General features: G+C 46.0%; 1 protein-coding gene across 2 annotated transcripts in view; it reads left to right on the forward strand.

Moving 5' to 3' along the window:
• The first annotated feature begins 113 nt into the window (after positions 1-113).
• WDR59 (WD repeat domain 59) overlaps positions 114-24,599 on the forward strand; it is a 50,346-nt gene continuing 25,860 nt past the window's right edge. For both annotated transcript variants that reach the window (XR_012662068.1, XM_075101760.1), the window contains exons 1-12: positions 114-524; positions 4,394-4,443; positions 6,389-6,524; positions 10,013-10,098; positions 10,992-11,072; positions 12,977-13,014; positions 14,943-15,031; positions 15,481-15,597; positions 16,573-16,650; positions 17,678-17,834; positions 19,529-19,608; positions 21,788-21,920. Coding sequence is in view for 1 of the 2 variants with exons in the window: in XM_075101760.1 (XP_074957861.1) it covers positions 471-524; positions 4,394-4,443; positions 6,389-6,524; positions 10,013-10,098; positions 10,992-11,072; positions 12,977-13,014; positions 14,943-15,031; positions 15,481-15,597; positions 16,573-16,650; positions 17,678-17,834; positions 19,529-19,608; positions 21,788-21,920 (1,099 nt within the window). In the remaining variant the exon portion in view is untranslated. The remainder of the gene's footprint in view (positions 525-4,393; positions 4,444-6,388; positions 6,525-10,012; positions 10,099-10,991; positions 11,073-12,976; positions 13,015-14,942; positions 15,032-15,480; positions 15,598-16,572; positions 16,651-17,677; positions 17,835-19,528; positions 19,609-21,787; positions 21,921-24,599) is intronic.

The following is a 24,599-nucleotide window of genomic DNA, read 5'->3' on the forward strand; positions in this document are numbered from 1 at the left end:
GCACGCATGCTCCCGCCCCCGGCCCCCCCCGGCCCGCCGCCCTTAACCCCTGCGCTGCTGCCGGCCGCCGCCGCCTGGGGCTGCGGGTCACAGAGACGGCGCTCTCCGGGCGGGGAGGCCTTAACCCCGGCCAGACACACACAGACACGCACCCCGCTCCGCATGGACGTGCGGCGGGGCTGTAACCGGCCGGAGACCGCCGCAGCGAGACCCTCCAGGGAGGCCGGCGCCGGGCGGGCCGCGCTGCGCCGCCCCGGGCCGTGAGGCCCTGTTGGCTCCCCGGGACACTCAACCCCTGCTGGGGACAGGACGAGAGGCAGAGAGGGGTTGTGAGGAGTGAGAACTACATTTCCCGACCGCCCCTGCGCGGCGCTCACTGCGCGCAGGCGCTATGTCCGCTGCGCACATGCGCGCTGTCGCCGGCTCCTCCCCCGCCCCGCCGGCGTCTGGGGTTGCTGGGGCGGCCCAAGATGGCGGCGCGCTGGAGCAGCGAGAATGTGGTGGTGGAATTCCGCGACGCCCAGGTCCGGGGGCCTGCCGGGGGGATGCCGCTCCCGCCGCACCTTGGGGGAACGCTTTGGGCGGGCACGGCCGGCCCCGTGAGGAGTGGGAGCGGGGCCCAGCCCGGGCGGGCTCGGCGGGGCCTTTTGCCGGTTGTGGCCAGGGCTGAGCCGGCCTCGGAGCCCTTTGCGCGGAGATCGCGCCTTAACTCACGAGGCACTTTGTTTCTAATCTCAATTACACCTTGGTTGTTTTTTTTTTTTTTAATTCTATTGGCAGGCCAGTAGAAGATATTACCATTTCTAACACATTTTTACTCACTTTCCCTCTGAGACCGTTATAGCTCCTTTCTTGGCTGCGATATAAATTACTGAATATTGCTTAGTTAGCAGGAAAAGTGTGTTATATTTTTTTATATATATAAATAGCAAAAGGTCAGCTTTTGATTTTGAAGTTGCTGCTTATGGTAGAGCTCCCCTCAACATTTGCTTATGTGCTTTCTTAGAAGCTATTAAGAAACATGAGGGTTTTTATGATGTTGGCAGTTGCTTAACAAAGCTGGGTATGGTGGGTAAACTGTGAACTACAGCAGCAAATGCAGAAAGGTCAAAAAAAAAGTTTTGGAAAGTCTCTTATCTTCTAGTTTGTCCTCTTGTGCTGGAGCAATATCAGCTCCGCATTCGCTGTTACGAATAGGGGTGTTGAATCCTGTGTGCTAGATCCAGCCTACCCTCTGTAAGCCAACAAGGCTTTTCACTTTTATTCCTCAAAAGCTTTATATTAGTTGTGTTTTCCTCCTGGAAGAAACGTTAAAGCAGTCTGGTCTGCTATTGAAGATTTCCTCTTGGGAAACCGGTAATGAGATACGAAGGTATGTCTTCCTAGATCCCAGATTCAAACTCCATCTGGCTCAGGAGATATGTGGCCTCATGATTTGATTGTGTATTCATAATGACTGGTGTCTGGAAGCGGAGAGGGGAGAGAACAGGTGTTTCCATCCTCTTCTGCAGCAGTTGGTTTCAATCTTGCTGTTGTGCAACCATATACCTTATTAGAGAGGTTAACCACTGATATTTTGGTTGCTTTGTTGTACTCTGGTGTGATCTTTATAGAGCCTATAGAAGCTGCCTACTCTCTTCTATGAAACCAGATAGCTTCAGTAGCTGGGGCTGCCAGACTACTGTTTCAAGCTAAACTTATTTATGTATTGGTGCTTGAGTTTTTTTCAGGAGTCTGCACAAACATTTTTGCAGATGGGAACCCAAGCTTGAGAAATTGAAACACCTTGGCTGTAATCATCCTGTACTAGGCTCAAGCTCTGCCTGTAGGCTACACTGTCTCCAAAATCTCTACCCCAAAACCAACTTAAATGGAAACAAGAGTCAAAAGAATGGGCAGCCATTGCATTTATAGCCCATATGTGTCTGCAAGCACTGCAGTGGTCTTTGTTCACCAAGCCAGAGTGTGTCATGTGAAGACTACAGCACCCAACCTATAACAACACTTCAGAAAATCTCTGGGTAGTTCAGGGCCAGTACTGCCTATAAGTGTCATCTCTCTGTACAAGCTGACAGAAGTGGCAGTCTCTATATTCTTCTGATTTAGCATGGCCCACAGGATCTTGTCAGGCTGTTGCACTATCAAAAAGAGAGTAAAGCTCACCGTGTCCAATGGTGAAATAGTACTGTTTGTTGCAACTTGGTGTGTAGATAGGAAGTTAGCTATGCAGGGAACTGGTCTTTCTTGCTAAGAGTTTGCAGCTCTTGAAAACCAGTGTAGCCTCGGCAAATCGGCTTGGTCTGTTGCCTTTCTGGTGGAGAGAATGACACCAGATTCAAAACTAACATAAGTTCAGACATGAAAAGGTGTTTTCCTTGGCTTGCTTAGCAGAAATCAAGTGAAATGCCAAAGTAGACTTTGAAGTCTGAGAAGATGCTACCTGGGCTGTGGGCTCAGAGCTGGTTTTCAGATGTGCGGTAGTCCTGCTGTGCTTATTCACATAATTGTTGCTTGTAAACAGCAATTCTAGTTATCCTGATTGTTTTGTGAGGATAAAAACCTGTTTTCAGATTGGTTGGTTTGGTTTCAGCTACCCTCTTCTGGAAGGTTGTGCTGTGAAGACTGACCTATCAAATATACCAAGCACATGAAATGATAGCTGTTTGATTTTTTTCCTGTTGCCTAGATAAGACTATTTATTGCTTAAAATGACTTTGTGACTCAGCAGAGCAGCAGCCTGACATGTGAAGCTTTTTACTTCATTCTAATTACTCATTACGTTTTATGATGTGCATGGAAAAACAGTTTAACAGTGTTCATTATTAAAAACAATTTGTAAAGATTTATGAGATCCTGGTGCCAGCACCAGAAAAAATAACTCATATATGAAATTATCAGTCACTTTAAATCAATGGGGTTTTTTCTGCCTTGAGGAAAGATGGCCACAGCTGTGTGAAATATGCCAGCTGACTAGCGCTTCAGCATATGAAAAAGTTCTGGTTCCAGTAATTGCTTTAGTGATCCTAATTTTAATTCCTCACAAGTGAAATGTTTATCATCTGGGATAATACAACTAATGCTTGTTTACAGCATTAATTTTAGGACTAGGAAATCCTTGCCAGAAGACTGGATTTGCTACCTAGGAAAAAATAATGAAGGCAGGTCATTCCTGGAACACCAAAAGCAGTGGAACTCGACTTGCTTGGGGTATAGGTATAGGCCTGAGGTTTACTGTGGACTCCTGCTGAAACTCTGCTTCTGGCTGTGGCATTTGTAGCTCTTTCCCATGTGGATTCTTGGTCTCTAGTGAAGAATGAGCCCATGATGCTGTTTTGCCCTTAGCTGTGGTGCATGCAAGCAGGGGATGGGGCCCTGGTTGGAAAAAAAACCCTAGCGTTTTGTGGTGGTTATTCTCCTGTCAAATATGATTGAAATGGAGTAGGATTGCTGTATTGTCTGCCTGGTTTTAGTGGTGCTTGTAAGTAGTAGCTCTGGGACATCTTGAAGTCTTGTTACATCCATGCTGAGACTACTTAGCAGAATCCTGAACAGCAGCAGAGACATCCCAAGGCTTCAGAGAGGTAGCTTTGAAGATGACAGCAGTTTGTTGAAGAATATGGGGCATATTCTGATTCTGGACTGTGAACACTAAAAACTGCATTGAAGTCATATCTATGTTTATGGGCTGAACTGTTCAGCTTTCCAAGTAAAATTTTCCTGTATTCTCTTGGCAATTAAATGAGAGGATCAGCCAATTCCATTGTGAAGGAAAAGAGGGGAGGACAGTGTTCAAACTGTCTTTTTTCTCTTTTTTTTCTTTTGGCATTTAACTTATCTCTTAGCCTTCTTTACAAGCAATGCCAAAGTAAATTCTGATGTCTCTTAGTCATCTCATTTCTGGAGACCAGCCGTTCACAAATGGTTGCGCTTCTGTCTCCCAGTACATATATAATTAAATTTGGCCCTGTGATGGAAGAGAGAGGTTGAGAAAGCTCCTGAGCAGGAGCAGAGGCTGATTAATACAGATTATTAGAAATTGCTGATTGAAAGGCTGCAGCTGTGATCGCCATAGCAGGGAGAAGGGAGCAAGGTCTCAGTGCTTGTAATGGTGTCTGCCACGTCTTGTCTTCAGTTTATTCTAACAAAGATGTTTTCTGTGTGCTACCCTGCACCCCAAAATCAACTGCTACACCCTGTCACCCCTCTCTGGTTCTGTAAGTGGATGTTACTTCTGCCATCCTAACAGATATCAGCCTTGACTCTTACCATAGCAGTTTAAGCCTTGAAGATGAGATGGCAGGTTTTCCCAACCTCCTCCCCGAAGCTGTGTGTTTGACTGGGAAGCTGACCTGACAGGTAAAATTCAGTTTTGTTCTCTTTTTCTCTTTAACAGGCGACCGCAATGTCAGTGGATTGCCTGGGACAGCGTGCAGTACTCTCGGGGTGAGTGTGACAGCCCCCATTAGAAATGTCTGACAGTCATTTCCGCAAGCCAAATCAGCAACCTTCAGGCTGACCTCAACTGAAGGGCTGATGTATTGTTTCAGAAAGGTGCAGCTGAATTCTGTTCAAGGCTTGATGAAGAGGATTCTGGGTCACATTTCCGATGGATACTGAGTGGAAAGCCAGCCACAACAGCACAATAAAATACTGGCTTTCCTGTGCATGCTTTCCCAAATCCACTTGTGGGAGGTGGAGCATCATGAAGTACTGTTTAGATTCTGCTTCAAATACAGATTAAATTATTTCCTTGAGACAAAATTTGCCCCAAATATTCTTGTGTATTTGAGCAGAGGAGCCAAGCTTTCTGACCTGCTCCTCTGCTGGTTCAGTGCAGGGTGATACTCAACTTGAGCAGTAGGTGCCATAGACTCCAAGCTGCCAGAGCTCCTGGGAGGGCTTGGCATTAGGTAGCCACCTCCAGGGCAAGTCTTCAAGCAGCTCAGCAGTTGCCTGCCCAGCTGCCGCCTTTTGGTACTAACAGCTATTCCTGTCCCACTGTTAGTGGCACAATTATCACACCAATTAGGAAGTTCACTTCAAATTCAGGATTGCATGGCTCCACCTGACCTTTGGTCAGCCTTAGAGGAAACAGGTCCTTTGGTACAACTCAGAGGCCCACTCGCTTCCATGTAAACCTTTAGTCCAGCAGCCCTGTGCAGGAATAACCAGCTCAGCAGGTGGTTTGGGTCAAACTTGATGCCTCTTCTTCCTTATACCTGCCCAGTTTCACAGCTTGCTTATTTGAGCCAACAGTGAACTGGGGACAGCCTATCTGGAATTCAACATTGGGTCCATGGCCCTCTGCTTTTCAGGCTTCTCCTGCCTGCTCAGCAGCCCTTTAAGGTTTGCCTCCTTTCTTTTAAAGTTGTATGAGAGCCTCAGAGGGCTCAGCATCTTTTCCCTTCAGAGCAGGGAGCCCTGAGGACTCCTACTTTGGTCTGGAAAGGCAGCAAAGATCTTTTTTTTTGTGTTCCTTCTCTTGGGAAAATTCACAGTGCTCAGAGCAGCTTATGCTTGCTATGCAGCTGCCATACGTGACACTGGTGTGGTTAATTACATATGGTTCAGAAGGTTTTGGTGCTGGTCTTCCAGTAGAGTTCAGCTGGCTCACGGTTATTTCTGGGCGGTTAATCTTGCTTGTAAGATGAATCACGCTGTGGAGGGAATGACACCTTGCCTAGCTTTGTGGGGAGTTGGCCACATCCAGCAGGATGTATGAGCTCAGGTTTAGCGTCATGCAAATATCTCTCTGCAGCATATAGAGTTAGCTCAGGTAAGTAATACAACCAGATCAGTGCAGAGCTGTGTCCACCCACATTAATACGCTTCTGCAGCTGAGCTAGCTCTGTGCAGGTGTACTTGTGCTGTCTGTGGAACTAAGCCCCCCAAACAGTGTGGTGAGGGAACATGCAGCCGGGTAGAATCATCTTATGTTTGTCAAGGCTCATTACCTTTTGCTCAGAGCAACCTCTCCAGACTGGTACTGGCTCCCATGAAGGTAGTGCATTGCACTCCTAGGCCTGTGCCACCTTGGCGCTGCTGCTGCTGCATTAGGCCAGCAAAGCGTATTTGGATGTGTTTGCACCATTTCCCAGCACTACCTTTGGTATCCCGGTTATCTGGGGTTTTCTGTGGTCTGAGCTAGCCATTATATTTGCAAACCCTGTCTTATTTCAGTATGTCTTTTCATATATTTTCTTTAAACGTAGCCCTTTTTGAAGTATGTGGTCAAATGTAGCATTCTCAGGAATAGTATTTTCATCTGTCTTGTCAAATGCTTCTCTTCTTTGGTCTTCTAGGCACAAGGCTGTGAGCTCCATGTGAGCTCAGGGTTTCAAGATCAGTCCTGTGTGATACAGCTTCTTTGTATCTGTGTGTCTTGCAGTCGCCGCTTCCTCTACATAGTCAACCTGGATGCACCAAATGAGGGTCATCGAAAGATATCTCGACAGAGCAAGTGGGACATTGGGGCAGTGCAGTGGAACCCGCACGACAGCTACGCGTACTACTTTGCAGCTTCGGTAAGTTCACTCATCTTCCCCACTCTTTCCCCACTCTTTCACGGGTGGACTTCTGCAGACTTGGAAGGCTGTATGGAGCTGGCACAGGCGTGCCCCTGCAAGTCACATTGCAAGATCAAGGCCTAACTCTGATTTACTGCCAGGTGGGTGTTTGGCTTGATGGTTCTTGGTTATTGCTCAGTCAGTGTTGAATCTAGTTTTGCTTGCTTGTCGCTTTATAAAACACCTTGCCAAACAAATTGGGCATCCAAATGGTCCTTTTCTGGAAGAAATGGGGGATGTGCTCTCTTTCTAACTTCCGTTCTGTTGCGAGACTCACGCACTTACTGAATTTCTTGCTCTGTGCTCTTTTGTTTTCACCTCCTTGCCTTCCTGGTGGGATGTGGTGCACCAGGCAGTCTGTAAATAGCACAGGTCAATACTGGCTCATCACTGTAACAATCTAGGTTTGCAGATGGGCAGGGACCGACTCGGCGAGGAGTTCATATTCAGTGTGTGGAGAAGTAAGTATGTTGGTCTGAAGAAGCAGTAGAGGCCATCTGAGACTTGAGTGCAGTTTTTAGCTTTGATCTTTACTCAGTCTATCGTGTCCCTTGTTCATCCAGAACACTGAGCTTCTGGTAGCAGCAGCCTTAGCCATCAACCACAGCACTGCAGCAAACGGCACTAGCCGGGCGGAGGCTGTTCTCATGGTGAGGTGCCTTTGCTGCTGTGTTGCACCTGCTTTTATAGCCTGAGAGTCATGGAATAGCTGGGGTTAAGAGGTTTCATATGGTTTTTTTGAGAAAACACTTAGCTGAAGGTGGTTTCCTGGAATCTTTTGTTCCTTTTGCTTCCTGGATTGGCTACGATTGAAATTAAAGGCAGTCTTAAAAGTGGACCAGTGTTGTCAGTTAGGAGCTTTTGCTTGTTTGCTTTCTGACATTCCCCAGCCTGTCACCTCCCAGCTCTGGTACATGACTGACACCTTAAAGATACCTTCAGCAACTGTCCGCTTCTGAGCGGAGAGTTGGTAAAACTTGAAAAAAGGTGTCCTTCAGTGTTACTTCTGGCTACAGTCTGTGAAAATCAAAACCAAATAAGGAAATGCACTGTGCAGGCATAAGTAGAGCAGGAAAGCTTCTTTTCAAACACACTCTGAAAGGCAATATCCAGTGATCGGTTAATGCTGTTCTGAGCAGCAGCTCCCTGAGTACTCCTGTCTCTTGCTGCCCTGAGCAGACACAGGAACCCATTTGTTGCAGACTGAAACAAGGTGTAGCTGGCATGAAACCTTGCTGCTCTCATTTATAAAGGAAGATGCTAAGATGCTCTGGTGATTTAGACGTAGTTGCTGATGCAGATCAGGTGAGGAATCGCTAAGATGAGATTGGGCAGCTTTACCAGCTTGGGTCAGAAACACCTCCTTTCTATCCATCTCACAGTTGGCTGGCATTTTGGTGCTGATGCAGTACAGCCCTGTCCTAGGACTAGAATTTAGCCTGTCTTGTTTAGAAGCGGAAAGCAGATTTACAGCGTGCGCTCAGGTCTGTGTGTCCCAAGGTCAGGTCTGGGGATAGTGTGGATGTGTTTGAGGGCCAACCTAAGGGGGGGACCAAAGATGCGTTAGGCAGGCTAAATCATCTTGGATTCAGAACTGTGAAGGTGTGATTTGCTATTTCTGGACTCAAGCTGGCTATCAGTCCCCCCGTGAGCCTGCTGTTGAGGCCATCATATGTTCAGGTATACCACGCAAGTGTTGTAGGTAGCCCTGAGGGTCCTATCCCTCTGCATCCCTGTGGATGGAAAGGGAGTGTAAAAGGCTACCATTCTGTTTGCCAACAGCTTCACCTGGTTTGCAGTGCTGTTAATTGGAAGTGGTACAGGCAGAAGGGAAGTCTGTCCTTGTGTTTGGGTAAGGGCTTCTTATTTTTTCAACTTCTTTCCAGAAGAGCTGAAACATATCCTCTTGCTATGCTTGGCTGTGTCTGCCCTCTGGCTCAAGCACATTTCTGAGCACTCTTAAGCTGTTGTTTCAGAAATGCCATTGGTTTCCATCCTAGATCCTTGTTACTTCTGTTGTGTAGTCACAAATGCTTGAACAAGAGGGTAATGAAATTGTTGGAAGCATATACTGTTACTTATCACAGGAGCACATATTTTAGAAAATCATGCTGGGAGGAGCCTTCATTCTCTCACACCTGGTGCTACAGGCAACACTTTCCATGTGAGATACCCCACTAAGAGTCTGAGAAACTTCTGGTGATCCTTATCTTGTAGCGTCAGCTCTGGAGTCCTGGACAAATCCTGTTGGGTATTTTCACTCTAACCCCTTAAATCCTTCTGTCAACGAGAAACATGCAAGGAGTTTTCTTTGCCCCAAGCTCTTGCACAGACCTGCTGTGAGCTATTAGAGAAATGCCTTACATTATTGCTGAGCTCGGAGGAGACCTTCCATTTCAGGAAGGCTGGAGTGTTTTATCCATCCTGAATTTCAAATTCATATCAAGCAGCTTTGGGGTAAAAAAATCCCCAAAACACCACCACAAAAACCTGTGTACAAAAATGTCTTTTCTCTATTATCTTTTCCCTCATCTACCTTTAAGTTTGAAAACAAGGGGCTAATGAAGATCAAATTTTAAGTCATGTTATTTCTGTTTTTGAAAAATCAACAGGAATTTCCAGTCAAGGCCCAAAACCCACTGTGCTTGGTGCTATATATGCAGCCAAAAAAAGCAATTGCTGTCCCAGAAAGATTAGAGTTGGCCTGGGCTGAAGTAAACCTTGATTGAGGCAGAACGTGAACTTAAAGTACAATAACTAGTTTCAACTAACTTTGTGTGTGGCTGTGTTTGGAGGGGGTATTTATTCCTGGAATAAGTGAAGAAGCCCTAAATAATGTTGTAATTGATTCATCTGGTTTGCTCTTGTGGTTTACAGTTAGTGATAAGCACTTAAGGCTTTTTTCATGGGCTGGCAAGGATGGAAGCACCCTTGAGGAGGTGACCTTGAAGCTATTAGACTGTATTGTTCATGTTTGGCAACAGCCCTGATTATCCCAGAGGGGAATAGAGGGAGAATTGAGGAGGACCAGTGGTGATCCCTCACTCCTCTCACTGAAAACTCCAGTTGTGAATGTGAACAGACTGGCAGGGTGTTCCTGCAGAGAGAATTTGGCTGCCTCTTGCCTGCAGTTACAGCATTTTCTTAGGAAATATAATCTCTGAGAACATAATTTCATGGAAATATTTTGAAATGTGATTTCCCACCCCCCTGATTCTTGTTTGTCTCAATTTTTAAGTGGGTGTAAGTAAAGTGGGAGCTTTTGAGAGTCCTTGCAGCCTGTAGGTTCATCTTTGCTTTCCTGCTTTGGGCAAGGACTTCCCTAACCACAATGTGACTCTTTGGTAACTGGAGCTGTGCAAAGAGAAGGGAACCTGGTCCTGACCTATGGATTCCTGTCCTACCTTGTGTGCCTGACACTATCTCCTTTCTTCATCTAATTTCAGAGCAATCAGCGAGTTGACCTGTATAAGTGGAAGGAAGGTAATGGTGAAGTTTGCACATCACTGCAGGGACACACACGTGTGATCAGGTGAGGAGCAAGTGATGATGCAGACTGCTGGGTGGAAAACGATGGGTTGTTTCATAGAATGTGAATGTTTTGGTCCTGACTCCACTCAGGCTATGCTTTGAGCCTGTTCTTACTGACTCTTCTGGACTGTACTGTCGGCCCCTCTGTCCTGCCTTCCCGTTTGGAGATGCCATCAGATGTGAAGCTGCTCACCCTCTCATGGCTCCCCCCAGTATATCAACGTAGCCTTTGATGGCTCACATGTCACTGCTGTAGGTGGCTGCTGTCCTTGTAATGAACAGCAATCATCATCTGGGAAACCCATAGCAGCATGTTTGTTAAATTGAATCCCAGCCATGTTTCTGTGTGATAGCAGCTTAATTAAAGCAGGTAATCCCAAAGATCAAGTTCACAGTGTGCTATGATGGTGCAGGGGAGATTTCTGCCTCTGGTTCTAGGGGTGTATTTTAGTGCTGTTTTTACTCCATCTCCTGATTGTAGAAAGTAATCACAGCCCTTGAAATGGCTGACTGGAGGCTGTTTGTGTCCCAGGTGCACCTGGTAAGCCCAACAGGAAGGCATCCCAGAGTGAGGGGTTGATGCCAAGAATACATGGTAACTGGGAGCTCACTGAGATGGTGTCCCTTTTCCTGTGGAGGAAAGAGCACACACCGGATAGCTGTAAAGTTCAGGGCTAGGAGGATGCTTCACTGGAATTTACTTAGTAGGATTTCATTGCTTCTTGGAATTTACTTAGAGAAATTATTAAGATCTTGCCTTGTACTTAAAAAGTTTCAGTAGATTTCATGGACTGGTCATGAATGTGTTGGAGAAATGTACTGGAGGCTTGTGAGAAGTTGAAGCACACTGTGTGCACTTTTCTTTACTGACTTACTATGATTTTACATTTGCAGCGACTTGGACTGGGCGGTGTTTGAGCCAGACCTGCTGGTCACCAGTTCTGTGGACACATACATCTACATCTGGGACATCAAGTAAGAATCAGTATGTTTCTGCACCGCAAGGAAATTCTAGGACTCCTTTTCATAATTAGCAGCTTGCAGGGCAAAGCACGCATTGATGGGTTCTACTCCTCTCCTGTTCTTGCAGGGGCTTTGTCTGCTTCCTGTGATCTCAAAGATGACTACTGTTCCCCTAGTTTCAAGCAACTTTAGAGTCAATGAAGGGCAGTAGAGTGGTACAGTTAAGCCACAGCTGTGCTCCTGATTGGAAAAAATATTGACTGGGTTCACTCCCTACCCACTTCAGATCTTTCCTCAAGAGCTTCACCTGGAGCCCAAGGGTGTTCCTCAACCTGTTGTGTTGTTTTAGCTGAGTGAATGAACACAGTTTCATTCCTGCAGCCATTTTCCACTAAGATCAGTGATTGTTGCTGGCTCTCCCTTAGTGGTGGGAAGACTGGCAGTGGTATTCAGGAACCTGTTCCTGTTCGTGCCTTCTATCATGAGTAATTCCAGGGTAACAGGTCTTTCCAAACCCACTAATATTATAACCCTCCATTTTACACCTGAGAAGCAAGGAGCTGCCACCGGGACCGCTGGGTTCTCTTGTTGGCTGTACAGCAACTCACTTTGTTCCTCTCTGCCTCCCTTGCTTGGTTGTAATAGGAAGATAATTATATAATGCCACTGCACCAGGCTACCCTGAGGCTTGTTTAGTTCCTATGAAGTACTTAGATCCTTGGTTAAATGGTGCTTGAGAATGGCAATATATTATTAATGTGTAATTAAAAGACACAGAGAGAAAATAACTGCTGGTTGTGTTTTCCTGTGATACTATCTTAGCGCCAAGAAAAAAATAAGAGATCTCTGAAGGTTGTTATCAGAAGCCCTGCTTTAACTCTGTTGTGCCCTCCCATCACTTTGTGTCTGCCTCTTTCACTTGTCCGGAAGCACTTGCTCAGGCAATGTCTGACTAGCCTTTACATCCACTTGTGCTTGTAAGGTCTCTGTACTTGCTGGAGAAGTGAGGTCCTGGGGCTGCTGGCCTCCAGCAAATTAACATCCTGCTGAAGCAGCTGTCTTTAAGGTCACCCTAGGGAGGTAGCCCTGTGGTAAGGGTAGCTGGAAATTCCCCACTTAATTTTTCATACAAAATAACTTTGTCTAGGCAGAAATTCTTAGAGGAAGAGGTGCAGTCCATTCCAGAAAATGTTCTGCTTTTCAGCAAAGACAAAAAGCTGAAGACAATATTTCTTATTTTCACTGGCATTTTTCATGAAAGGGCAGGTGATTTCCTGAGGAGCAGGGTCAAAGAGCAAATTATTGCCTTGATCCCTGTCCTGGCTGCTAGGAGTTGTCATGGTGCCGCACTGGCTTCTACCACCACAGAATTTGGTCTGTAGAGTGTGCATGTAGCTAGGCTTATTCCATACTAATTTTGTTGTTATATGCTAGATGTGAAGGCTTTGCTCTGAAGTTACTGCTCCATCTGCCTTGAATCAGGATCTGCAAAACTTAACAAACACATCAGTGGCTTTTGTTGAGTTTTTCCACAGGTCTCTTCGTTCCTTTTAATCCTCCTGGGACAGGCTGTTTTGTTGCTTTCTGCAGCAACACTTTGCAAGCCCAGTGTTTCCTTGCCTGTCCAGTTACAACATGCCACACTTGGCATGTGTTTTTCCTCCCTCTAGTCCTCTTCAACTCCATCCCATGCCCTAAACTTACTGCTGTATGTGGTGGCAAGCCAGAATGGCTGTTGTCCTCCAGCTGGTCACTTCTTTATTCAATTTAATGGGGTATACTTTGGTAAGCAGAAGCCACATTAGCTCCCAAGAGGCAGCAATAAAATTAGTCCTGGATTAGCAAAGAGCTCACTGGGGAGGCTGGACCTGTTGGGCTGTGCTGTGGGTACTCACGTTAGCCATGTTGTGTTTCAGAGACACCAGGAAGCCTACAGTCTCCCTCTCTGCGGTTGGTATGTATGACATGCGTGTGATGTAGGCATTAAACAAGCTTATTGTATGCCCCTGCCTGTTATTCCTCCCTCCCTTTGTGCTCCGAGGCTGAACATGGCAGAATACAGAAGTGCCACCACGTGATTGTCCCATGTAGTGGCAGCCTGAGAGGCTGTGGTTCACAGCTCCTTTCAGAGGAGCAGAATGCAGAAGGGATGTGGAGCCCTTGGAGGTTCCCAGGCATGGAGGGCAGTGGTGGTGCTTGGACTGTCTGTCCTAAAATTGGTGGACAGTCACATGGCATTTGTGCCTTCTAGACATGACTAGCTTCTTCCCTGCTAAACCACCCTCTTGCACTGCTTGTCCTCTTGTCTGTCTGCAATTTCTCCATGTCCTTTTTATATTTGATTGAATCAACCTAGACACTAAATCGCACCCCAGGCAGTGGGAATGCCGCTGGCTGCCAGCCTGCCCCCTTTCTTACTGACGGGCTGGGTGCATCAGCTGGCTGTATCTGCTTCCCTGGGGCACCTTCAATGTGCAGGCAGCTGCAGCGGTGACAGGAAGGTGCTCTCTTTGGGCTGCGCTTGCTCTGGAAAGGCGCTTGTGACTGTTGGCAGTGTGACTGTCCAGCCACCTGTAATACCACCTGCTGGCAGGTGCTGTGTCAGTCCTCACTGGCTGCGTGTTGGAACTGGGCAAAGTACGGATGACAAGCAAAATGTCCTTTCCCTGAGTTGTTCTCCCCGGTACTACAGCAATGCTCGTAACATATATCTCTTATGCTTTGCTGCTTAGACCTCCTTAGGTTACACATCTGCAGTGGCTCCCCCTTCCCTCCCAGCCAGCAAACCTCTCTATCACAGCAATGCAAAAACCTTACTGAATCAGAAGCAGCATTCAGTTCTGATGCCTAGGTGAGGTTTCAAGAATCAGCTGAGCGAGCCCAGCAGCTAGCTCCCCAGAAAGCTTCCTTCCTTCCATGCCTGATTCTGTTCAGTGCTGGCCCAGATGTCTGTGTACCCTTCAGTGAGTGGATCAACTCAATCAACTGGCAGCCTGTTTGCAGCTTTTTTTCCCCTGGACTAGCTTTTTGCCATGCTGTCAGAATGAATCTGCTCGCTGTGCAGCAGGAGGTGGGTAGCGAAGGTGGGGCATAGCAGCAGGCTGAGATCCGTTTAGCTTCCTCATGGACCTCACCTTCCTGATAGCTTAAAATGTTTTGAAAATACCAGCAGAATAAGAACAAACAGAATATGTATTTCTCGTATGAAATCTGAACAATCCACATCAGCTGAAGCTGTATTTTGCTGCTTATTAAAAATAACCAACCAGCTTCTGATTTTAGGCTCTTGACTGGGTCCCGTGCGATACAATATAATCATATCTGGACCATCATCCAGTTTCTTTACAATGCCATTGATGTCTTTGGCCTGTGGTGTATTTTGACAGGTGGACTTTCTGATCCAGCCAGTGATATCTCCAGCTCGCTGGACACAAGGTCTACCTGCACTGCAGCCTTCTCATCTCTATTTTAATAATAGATCAGTAACACTGATTCCCTGTATAGCATCAGATAGTGTAGAGGGTGTTGGGGAGACAAATTAATAGATCCTTGAGCACCTGGGAGTAGTTTGAATGAAAACAGAAGGGAAGTTACTCTATCTGAGTACTTTAATCAGGTACAACCTCTGGCTAGAAATTGCAATGAAGATCTCTAAGCGAGGAACTGGAACACTCTTGCTTTGAGGTCTTCAGGACACAAACAGTAAGCTGAGGAATGAGGAGTTAGTGATTTTCATGCCATCCTTCATGCTGGCTTCTGAGATATCTTTCCTCTGAACTGTCTTTTCTGAGCTAAGAGGAGCAGCTCTAAGCCCAGGTCAAGGGTCTACTGTGCCATTTACTTTTTGATCGCTTGTTTTGACCTGCTCTGTTTGTGCTACAGCTGGAGCTTCCCAGGTCAAATGGAACAAGAAAAATGCTAACTGTTTAGCAACTAGCCACGACGGGGATGTCCGAATATGGGACAAAAGGGTGAGTCGAGGGTCCCTTGAGCAGCCTGTGCATGTTCCCACCTGCCTGATACAGACATCCCTCTGGTCACAGATACTGAGAAAAACGTACTACTTTATCTCAATTCTTTCTTGTGGGTCAATTTAAGCTAGAGAGAATTGGGAGCTCACGAGCCTAAAGAGAGCCTGTAGATAGCCCCCTTCCCCAGAAATTGTGCCCATTAACATTTTGATCTTATAGTATTTAACTGTTTTGCTGAGTATAAAGTATGGTTCAGGGCTGCACTAGGTGACTGGAATTTGCCGCACCTTCACAGGACCTTTCCTTCAACTACTTTTGCTGAGCTATTTGCCTTTCCCCAGCAGGAGGGTGTTCTGCCTCTTGCCCTTGTTAAAGTGTCTTTCTATGACAAAGAACTAGACCAAATTTTAGGAGTCCTGTGCTGAGAAGGAAAATGTCTCTCCTTGCAGAAACCCAGCACTGCAGTAGAGTATTTGGCAGCTCATCTCTCTAAAATCCATGGTCTGGATTGGCATCCTGACAATGAGTTTACACTGGCCACTTCCAGCCAAGACAACTCTGTCAGGGTAAGTGTTGCTGCTGGGACTCCTGCTTGGGAGATGTCAGGATGGTGGAGCAGATCCCCTTCTACTACTGCGGAAGTCTTGCGGAGTGCTTGCCGTTGGCAAGATCTGGATCCTTAATTTTTGGTTTCTGGCAGCCTGTGTATGTTGAGCCAGGGGTACACTTACAGCACCGACGAAGAAGTTATTGCAGGATGGGCGCACAAAGGTTTGCCACAGATCTGTGGTGATTTGGGTTCTGAAGCTGAAAACAACCACCTCTGCCTGTTGCTTGCCAGAAGGGAGCTGGCCACACATGACAGAAAAGCCATCTCCCTAAAACATGTTGCCAGCCTCAAGGTGATTGCAGCAACTTGGGAAGAGACATACTCCAGCCCCTAGGGTTTCCAAACTCATGTGGAATTGGGTTATCAATAAGAGACTTCCTGCAAGCGTTGCTATGAAGGGCCTTTTACTTGGGGGGAAATAGTATACTTTGTATGTCAGCCAAATGGAGTTCATTCACATTTAGCTAAGCTCTGAGGCAAATGCAATTGATGTGTATTGTAGCAAAGCAGAAGGTTAGATTCTTCATTACAAAATTAGCAGTAACAGTGGGGTGGGCCTGCCTCCAGTCTGGACTGACACGTTGGCTGGGAGCCTGCAGGGTACCTTGTAGCTCTGAAAGCCTAAGTGGGCTGCCTCTCTCCCTGCTCTAATTACTCAAGCTATGATGACTGTGGATATGACCTCAAGTCAGTCATTGTCTAAGGGATGCTGCCAGATGCTGCCAGATGCTGATAACTTGATATCTGTCCTTTGGGGCCATCTCTGCTGTTAATGAATGGGATTACTAATGATGCTGTGGGCACCCTGGCATGTTATTTGTTCTGTTATATCTGCAAGCCACATGGAAAACTGCAGCCTGAAAGTATAGCCAGCTGACTCCTGCCTTTGCTTGTCTTTTCGGTTTGGTTTTTTTTTTTCTGTTTTTTGAAGTTCTGGGATTACCGTCAGCCTCGGAAATACCTCAGTATCCTTCCCTGTCAGGTTCCTGTCTGGAAGGCAAGATACACGGTGAGTGAGAAACTCCCACCAGCCCCACTTGTGCTGTAAGAGCAAATGCAGAAAGTGACATTAAATAAAGAAGAACTGTTGAAGGGCTTCTCACTAGTTCTGCTGCTGTACATGATTAAGTTGATTTTAAAAATCCTGCTTGGTGCTTGAAAAGCCTAGAAAAGCAATGTCCACAATGGGAGCACTCGGGAAAAGGAATGACTAGTAGCATGAGACCCCAGTCTTTGGCATCATTCTCCTAGTGGGGAAAAACCCAGGTGATTGGCTCTGGCATCAGGAGGCTCAGAAGGTGGCTGCTGCTCTCGCTGTCCTGTTTTTCCACTCCTCGCCAGTACTGGTACCTGTTGCACAGAGCAGTGCAGCATTCTGCCCTCTCTGGATGCCTTCTCTGCTCCCAAGGTTTCCAAGTGTGTCATAGTGGGCTCCTACAGCATATCAAATCCAAGAACTGTTGCCTTTTATAGAGCAAGCACCCAGCCATGTGAAGCTAAGGCTCTTAACATCAGTCATATCTGTTTTCTTCCCCAGATGTCTGAATGTAGCCTAAAGCCAGTGCTGTGCCTTGGGTCTTTGATGCCCTTTCCCTGTCCCTATGGTGCAGGGTGTAGGACAGGGTTCCATTGTTTCTCTGAGCATCATGACCCTGAGCAGCTGCTGGGGCTCAGTCCCCAGGCAGCAGTCCTTGCAGCTCCAGGCAAATTGCCATAAGGATCCTATGGGAAGAGTCAAGCGTGAAATCCCTCCAGCCTCGCAGCTGAAAGGCGAAAAAGCAGCAAAAGAAATTAATCACCTTAAGTGAGCTGCATTGAATATCTCAGAGTACTACAGCTTAACCTATGTAAGACACTGGTTTTGCACAGCAGTTGCCTTGGACATTCCCAGTTTTCAGCCTGGTTCTGTCTTGTGCTGAGCTCCATTAAAACCCACGCATTCTTGTTGGTGGGAGAAGGGAAAAATAAGAGTATGATAATGGCAGCATGGGAGCATAATTCCCCAAGGCTAACTGGAAGGGTGTTTTTCTCTCAAGCCTTTCAGCAATGGGCTGGTGACAGTGATGGTCCCCCAGCTCCGGCGAGAGAACAGTCTCCTTCTCTGGAACGTCTTTGACTTGAACACGCCTGTCCACACTTTTGTGGGACATGATGACGTAGTACTGGAGTTTCAGTGGAGGAAGCAGAAAGAAGGTGAGTTCAGGGCTGGATGTGCTCTCTCCCCTGTACCATAGCCATTGACTAACCAGGGATGTGGAGGCCTGGCTCCTGGCTGCGATGCTTGTGCTATCACCATTTGACACTTGTCTGTCCTTGGACTAGCTCCTAATTACTTTCCTGCCCTGCCTTGAGTCACAGCTGTTTTGTATTTGTTTTATGGCACTGCCCACAGAAGCATTGCCCTGTTGTTTCCATGCTAACAAAGCAAATCTACTGAATGCTGAGTGGGTCAGTGGTGACTCCAATTGCTTCCAGTCTCCTGTGAGTCCATTTTTAAATGGATCTCTCAGAATAAATTGTACAAACGATTAGATGGGTGCATGAGTGCAGGCACCCTGCCCCTGCTCAGAGCTGAAGGCTAACCAGTTAACCCCTCATCACTGTCTACGTCAGCAGCCTCCAGCATATCCCAGACCACAGACCCAGCAAACTTACCTTATCTGTGTGCTGGCAAGGGCAGGGGAGGAAGAGCGTGGGATAGAGAGGCTGCTGTTAGAGTTCAGTCCTGACTAAATTTTCCAGTGTAGGCAGCTAAATATAGGAGATTCCATTTTAAAGGTTGGATAACCACACAGAGCACAGCTTCTTTTCCAGAGCCTCAGCTGCCATTGACAGAACAAGCACGTCTGGCTTTGGGTGTCACTTGTGGTACTGCTTTGCAGTGCCATGTAAAAGTTCCGGTCCAACCCTCTGCCACCAGCTTCCGGGGCAATTCAGTTAAGTCACCTTCTTCTCTATACCTTGCTTTTCCTCTTTCAAAAAGAGGAGAGCAATGTAGAACCATGACAGGATCTGGAGGTGCAGTCTGAGGCAGCTTGTGAATGAACATTCAAGCAGGCTTGAGCCATGGTTATGTAGTCTTAGCTGAGTTGATAGATATCCAAGGTTGGAAGTCATGCTTGTCTCAGGCAACGTAAATCAACCATACAAGCATTCCAAGTCTGCTTCAATGCAGAGACAACAAAGATAGCACAAATCTCCTTCCACAGGAGCTGCTGTGCCTGAGCAGAGGGGTGTGGGAAGCAGCTGTGGAGCAGAAAATTCTTAAGCATAGCAGCTGTTTAACAAGGGAAACTTAAACTGTATAACAAGACCTAAACGTGGGCCTAAATAAGTCTGTGTACCTTTATCTGTTGGTAGATAGTATGTGACTAGATGTTATTGCATTATAAGCTGAACCTGCCTTGGCATCATGCAAGAATGAAAAAGGGAGAGGGGAGGGTAGAATCAGCTTCTCTTAGCTTAGGAATGTTTTAAAACATCTGCATCTTGAAACAGATATGAACTAGAAGATATTTTGAGTTAACAGTTATCATCAAAATAAATCTGTTTCTCAGCTATATGATTTCTTCCATTTAAGTAAGTATTGTAGTAGATCTTGTTCATTCCTGGTTGGAAAACTTGCATCACATTAATTATACTTACTTTGTGCTTTTTGCTGGTAAATTATACCCCATTTAGAGGTGTGGTAACCATGGTGCAGGGAGGTATAGAGGCTGATGTAGCTAGGTCAGTTTAAAGCAGAAAAGGACTCATTCTGCCTTTCGGTGTCGTGCCTTATCCATTGGATCTCCCTGCTGGCTTGCTTGAATCTGTTTACATTAAACGCAGGGCTGAGATAGTCTCTGTTTCCAGCGGGGTCTATAAGTTCTTTCTGTGCTTTTTAGGTTCTAAAGACTACCAGCTGGTTACGTGGTCCCGTGATCAGACTCTGCGGATGTGGCGGATTGACTCTCAGCTGCAGAGGGTATGTAAACACTTATGTTCCTGAAGTGTAGACAGTTTTCTTGCAGGCTGGATTCACCTCCCTTTCCTTGCACTCCCAGTCACTCCTCTGACATCCTAGAGCTGCAGACACAGCAGCCAGCTGCTGCTTCACTTTCCTCTTCAACTACAGCCCAGAAACATCCCCAGGGAGACCTGTGATAAGGCCTCTCCGTGTCTGTGCCTCAAAAGCTTCTGTGGAAGTACAAGGCTGCTTTGTTGTATAACAGTAAGTGTAGAGGTCATTTGGGGAAGAGGGAGATCAGTTACTGATTGCATTGCCTCTGAAGATGCCATCTCCATGGCTGCAAGACAGTATGACTCTTTCTTTGTGTTTTGGATCGCAGGTAAATACAGGGACTGTGCCCTACACTTCCTCCCCTTGTTTCCTTTGCCTCTTAGCCCAGTGCAGGCAGTGTGAATCCTGTTGTTCTGCTGTCTGGCAGCAGTTACAAATTGCTGATGCAGTTACTAGAACAGCTGTGCTGGGTCAGACCAGAGGTTCATATGGCCACGATGGGCCATATTGCCCTATCTCGTCTTCAGCTGTGGATGCCTTGGAAGAGGAAAAGAACAAGGCAAGTATGGGGTGGTGTTTCTCTCGAACGCCCTCCCAGCCTCCTGCAGTTTGCAGCTTAGAGGCTCATTGAGTCTGGCATCTTTGTATTTGACAGAGCTTGATGAGTTTCACTTCCATAGACTTGTTCTGTCTTTTCTTGGACCTGCGTAAATTTTTGTGATCTTAAACATCCTATGAACAAGGAGCTTCATGGCTTTTCTGCATGTTGTGTGGAAAAACAACTCCTTTCATTTATTTTGCAACCTGCTAGTTTTCATTACATTGAAAATGAAATTAGCAGCCATCTTGTTTGTGCGGTTCATGATTCTGTAGACCTCCATCATATCCCTCCTCAACTGCCTCCTTTTTCTAAGTCAAAAGATCTTGATTTACTTCATCCCTTATGTGAGAACTTTTATTATCCTTTTGCCTCTCATGATCCTTTTTCAGTTCTACTATATACTTTTTGGGATAGGGATCTGAACTTTATTCTTTCCAAAGAATTCCCAGTACTCATTTAGTTTTTTAAATTGTTGGACGTAATTCCATGAAAACATCAGCTTAGCCTGGCCTCTGCATCTTGTTCCCTCAGTCAGCTTGAACTGGATGGTTTTTCCCCTGTGTGCATTGCTTTATATTTATCTGAATTGGAGTTCATCTTTCATTTTAATGTAGTTACTCCTGTAAGGTCCTTCTGTGACTGCTTGCAGTCAGCCACTCTTGTTACTAGCCTGAATAACTTGGTGGCATCAGCAAACCTGGTCATGTTGCTATTCACCTCCTGTTCCAGGTTTTTAATGAGAAGCATGTGTTCCCAGCACAGATCCTGCAGGAGTCCTGCAGGTCTGTAACAAACCTTCTCTGTGAAAAATGACCCTTACCTAATATATTTGTGAATATTTTATTTCTTTCCTGTCTTTGAGCCAATTGTTCATCCATGTCAGAGCCTTTACTCTTCCTCTGCTGGCTCCTATTCTTTTGTCCTTGTCTTTGTCTGGATCAAACTACACATGATGGCATGTTGCTGGTGAACAATGCTGTAATTTGCTACATTGCACCGTTATCCTTTCTCCTCCCTGTGTCTCTTATCTTCACCTTCCCTGTTTTTTTGTGCTGAACTGAAAACACAAGTTTTCGTGGTCTCTTTTTGATACAGGACCTAGAACACTAGGGCCCCTAGTATGTACCTGAGTCTCTAGATCCTACTTGAGTATAAATATCAAAAGCAGAAAGTGTGCTACTATTACATCTGATCTAAAAAATTAAAACAGTTTTGACAAATTAATTCAAGGAATTAAAGTAGTATCAGCTTTAGTTTTGATTAAAGTAAAACCTCTATTACTTAGGCTGGCCCTGTCAAGTGGCTTTGTAAGCAAGCAGGAGATTTGGTGAGGCTGTCTGAGGTGACAGAGCTGAGGATGCTGGAAAGTGGAAGGTCATCTGTCTTTGTCACAGAAACAGTGCTAAGGTCTTAGTTATGACTGTTGCGTGGACAGACCTACCTTGGAAATCCAGCTCTCTGGAGAAAAGAGTTGTTTAGTGGTGGCTCTTCCCACAGTTTGGTTTCTGTTGTGCAGCATGTGGGTGTGTTTGTTCTTTTCAGCTGTGTGCTAACGATATCCTGGATGGAGTCGAGGACCTCATTGATGGGATTTCTCATCTGCCAGAGCCAGACAAGACCCTTCATCCCCAGGACTCTGAGCCCCAGCATAACTCTGGGCATGGGGATGAGGAAGGTGAGATGAACAATGGCACTTCAACACCAGCTCACTTTGTTTTGGGAAGAAGATGCATCTTGGCATAAGAAGATAACATTGTAGGCAAAGCACAAACTGGTGCTGTTTCAAAGGTTAATGGATTCCCCATGTGGGAGGAGGGAAAACAGGGGTTTCTCAGAGTGGTCCTCCGAAGTTTTTTCCCCTCTAACACAATGATGTCATTCTTGCTGTAAAATGGAGCTTTTCCTTGTCACTAATACCATTTAATTGCATTCTCTTTAGGTCATAGTTGTGGCTTGCTGCCAAAAATAAGGCAATTAGGAAGTCAGTTCTGGCTCTTATGAAGGTAGTTCAGTTTAAGCTGAGAGATGAGCCCACAGAAGAGGGGAGCATATGGGTAAGGCGCTGTCACACAAGCTGCTTACATCACACCTCATATCTAAACACTTCTGTTGGGGTCACTGTACAAACTGATGTAACTTGGAGATGCTTGCTGGTGTCTTCTCCTGTCCACCAGAAGTAGCATGGAGAGAGCTCATGAGTTTTTATTCAGGTATTGATGAGAGGTGGCTGAAGGCTGGCAGAGCAGAGGGGGAGGGATGTTATCTCTGACTTCTGAGTACTAGATGGGTGGGTGGGAATGGGTCAGAGGCTTTAACAGAGAGCATTGATTTGGCTTTATGGAAGAGAAGGCGTATAAGGAAGGAATGTGAAGGATGGTTTTTGTGGTTAAGGCTCTGGCCAGGTTAAACATTCAGAGTATTAGTGATTAAAGAGTGTAAGTATGAGAATAGAAGAGATTACAGCAGCTGAGACCCATGGTGGTGATGTGCATGTAAAAAAGCAATTTGAAGAGATTCCTGTGTCTAATGCTGAGGGAGAAGAAATGGGTACTCCCATGCCTTTGTGTCAGCTTGGGTTTAAATTCACAGTTCCTTTCTGTATTGTAGCAGGGTGCTATAATGGATCCCCATGTGAGAGGCTTACTGGAAAGGAATTTGATTCTCTTTGACTTGCCAACAAATTGGAGAGAAGGGGAGGAGGTGGTCGAATACCTGTCCTCTGAATAAAGGAGCCAGCTGCAATGTCCCTTAGGGAAGGCAATTCTTCCTAACTGGAAATTTCCTGCCCAGCAAATCACAGTGAAGTTCTCTGCTCCCTGTCCCATGTGACAGCAGAACAAGTTCTAAAAATTGTCAGCACTTCTGTCTACATGAGGGTTTTATAATAAGATGGAAAAAGCCCTGGTTACCTGTGCTCACCATAAGCAGTATTGTGTGGGGAAGCACAGCCTCTCTTGCTGCAGCTGGGAGAATTAAGTGTTTTCATTCTGGCTGCCTGACCTCTCATTTTCCACAGGAAAGAGTTAACTCTTTCACTCTCCCTGATGAGGTCGCATTCATGTGTCCTATGTGGTTTCTGTGTGGGCCTGGCTTTGGTTCAGACTGTTAATGTTTCCCTTGTAACCAAAGGGAATGAAAATGGCTTTTCTGTAGCAGGGTAGATTTTGCTGCAAATACTGTGACTGCAGGATCAATGCACAAGCAAGTCCCTAGGTAGGAATTTCAGTTCTTTCTAGCCTAAAAGCTATTGTGGTCTGTGGATGTTTCACCCTGGAGGTGGTTGCATTTCAGCTGCAGACAAAGTCTCTGTGTTATATTAGTAAAGCTCTTTGGGGGAGCTTTGAAGAGAACAGTGCTCTGCAAATAAATCAGAAAGCCCACCAGCTGTGTCGTCAGTGTTCACCTCTCCTCACTGGCTGCTGCCTATAAAGAATCTTTAGGAATCTAAACAAATATGTGGGCTTTTGGGGATTAGAAACTAATTGGAAGGGAATGGGAGGAGAAAACAAAGGGAGGGTACTGCCCGTATTGGAAACCTTAGAGATGGCTTTTCAGTAAGCTATGTGGTGTCTTGAGCTAGAAATAATTATCTTGCTTGAGAGCCACTGATCTTCCTTTAATCCCTTTTTCAGCTCCCTTTTGTGAAGTATATCTAAGCACTACAATAAAATCATAAACAGGAACGAGTAGCTAAGCATCCTACCTATCCAAATTCAGCAACCCACTGGGGAGCAGTAAAACCAGATATATTTGTGCCAGCAGCAAAGTCCAACTCCTGTAAGAGGACAGCTTTTTGCACTTCTTGTAATTTATTTTTTTGCTAGGAATAGTCTGCACAATATGATATCGCAAGGGTGAGAATGACAGCTGAATAATCAGGACTTCTCTTGTGTCCTTGGAAGCATCATCAAAAAATACATTTGGTCATCTTAGGAAGTGGTGCCATAGCGAACCTCCTTCAGAATGAGTTGCCCCTGCCCTAGTTGGGGGTACATAGCAAGATGTAAGGTGAAAGGCAGGCATGACTGCAGGCAGAGACCAATTCTTCTGAAACTCAGACAACTTTGTTATCTTAACCATAGTTCCTTGTGTCCTGCAGCGCTTGCCTGGCTGTTTAAATGTATTCTGGCCTTCAGGCGTTATTGTCCTCCTGAAAATAGTTGGAACCAGGCAGCTAGACCCAGCGTTTAGATGAGTCTTCAAAGACCATTAAAACACTAGAGTGCTTTGCAACATTAAATGCTAACGGCTCTACAAATGAATTAAGCGTCTACTAGGGCCAGAAATACCCTCTTCTCTCTCCCAGAGCCTTATTATGCTTTGGAAGCGTTCCCTGAAAGCCAAGAGTGGTGAG

Source organism: Phalacrocorax aristotelis, chromosome 8, assembly GCF_949628215.1.
Source record: "Phalacrocorax aristotelis chromosome 8, bGulAri2.1, whole genome shotgun sequence".
In the NCBI taxonomy this organism is placed as follows: Eukaryota; Metazoa; Chordata; class Aves; order Suliformes; family Phalacrocoracidae; genus Phalacrocorax; species Phalacrocorax aristotelis.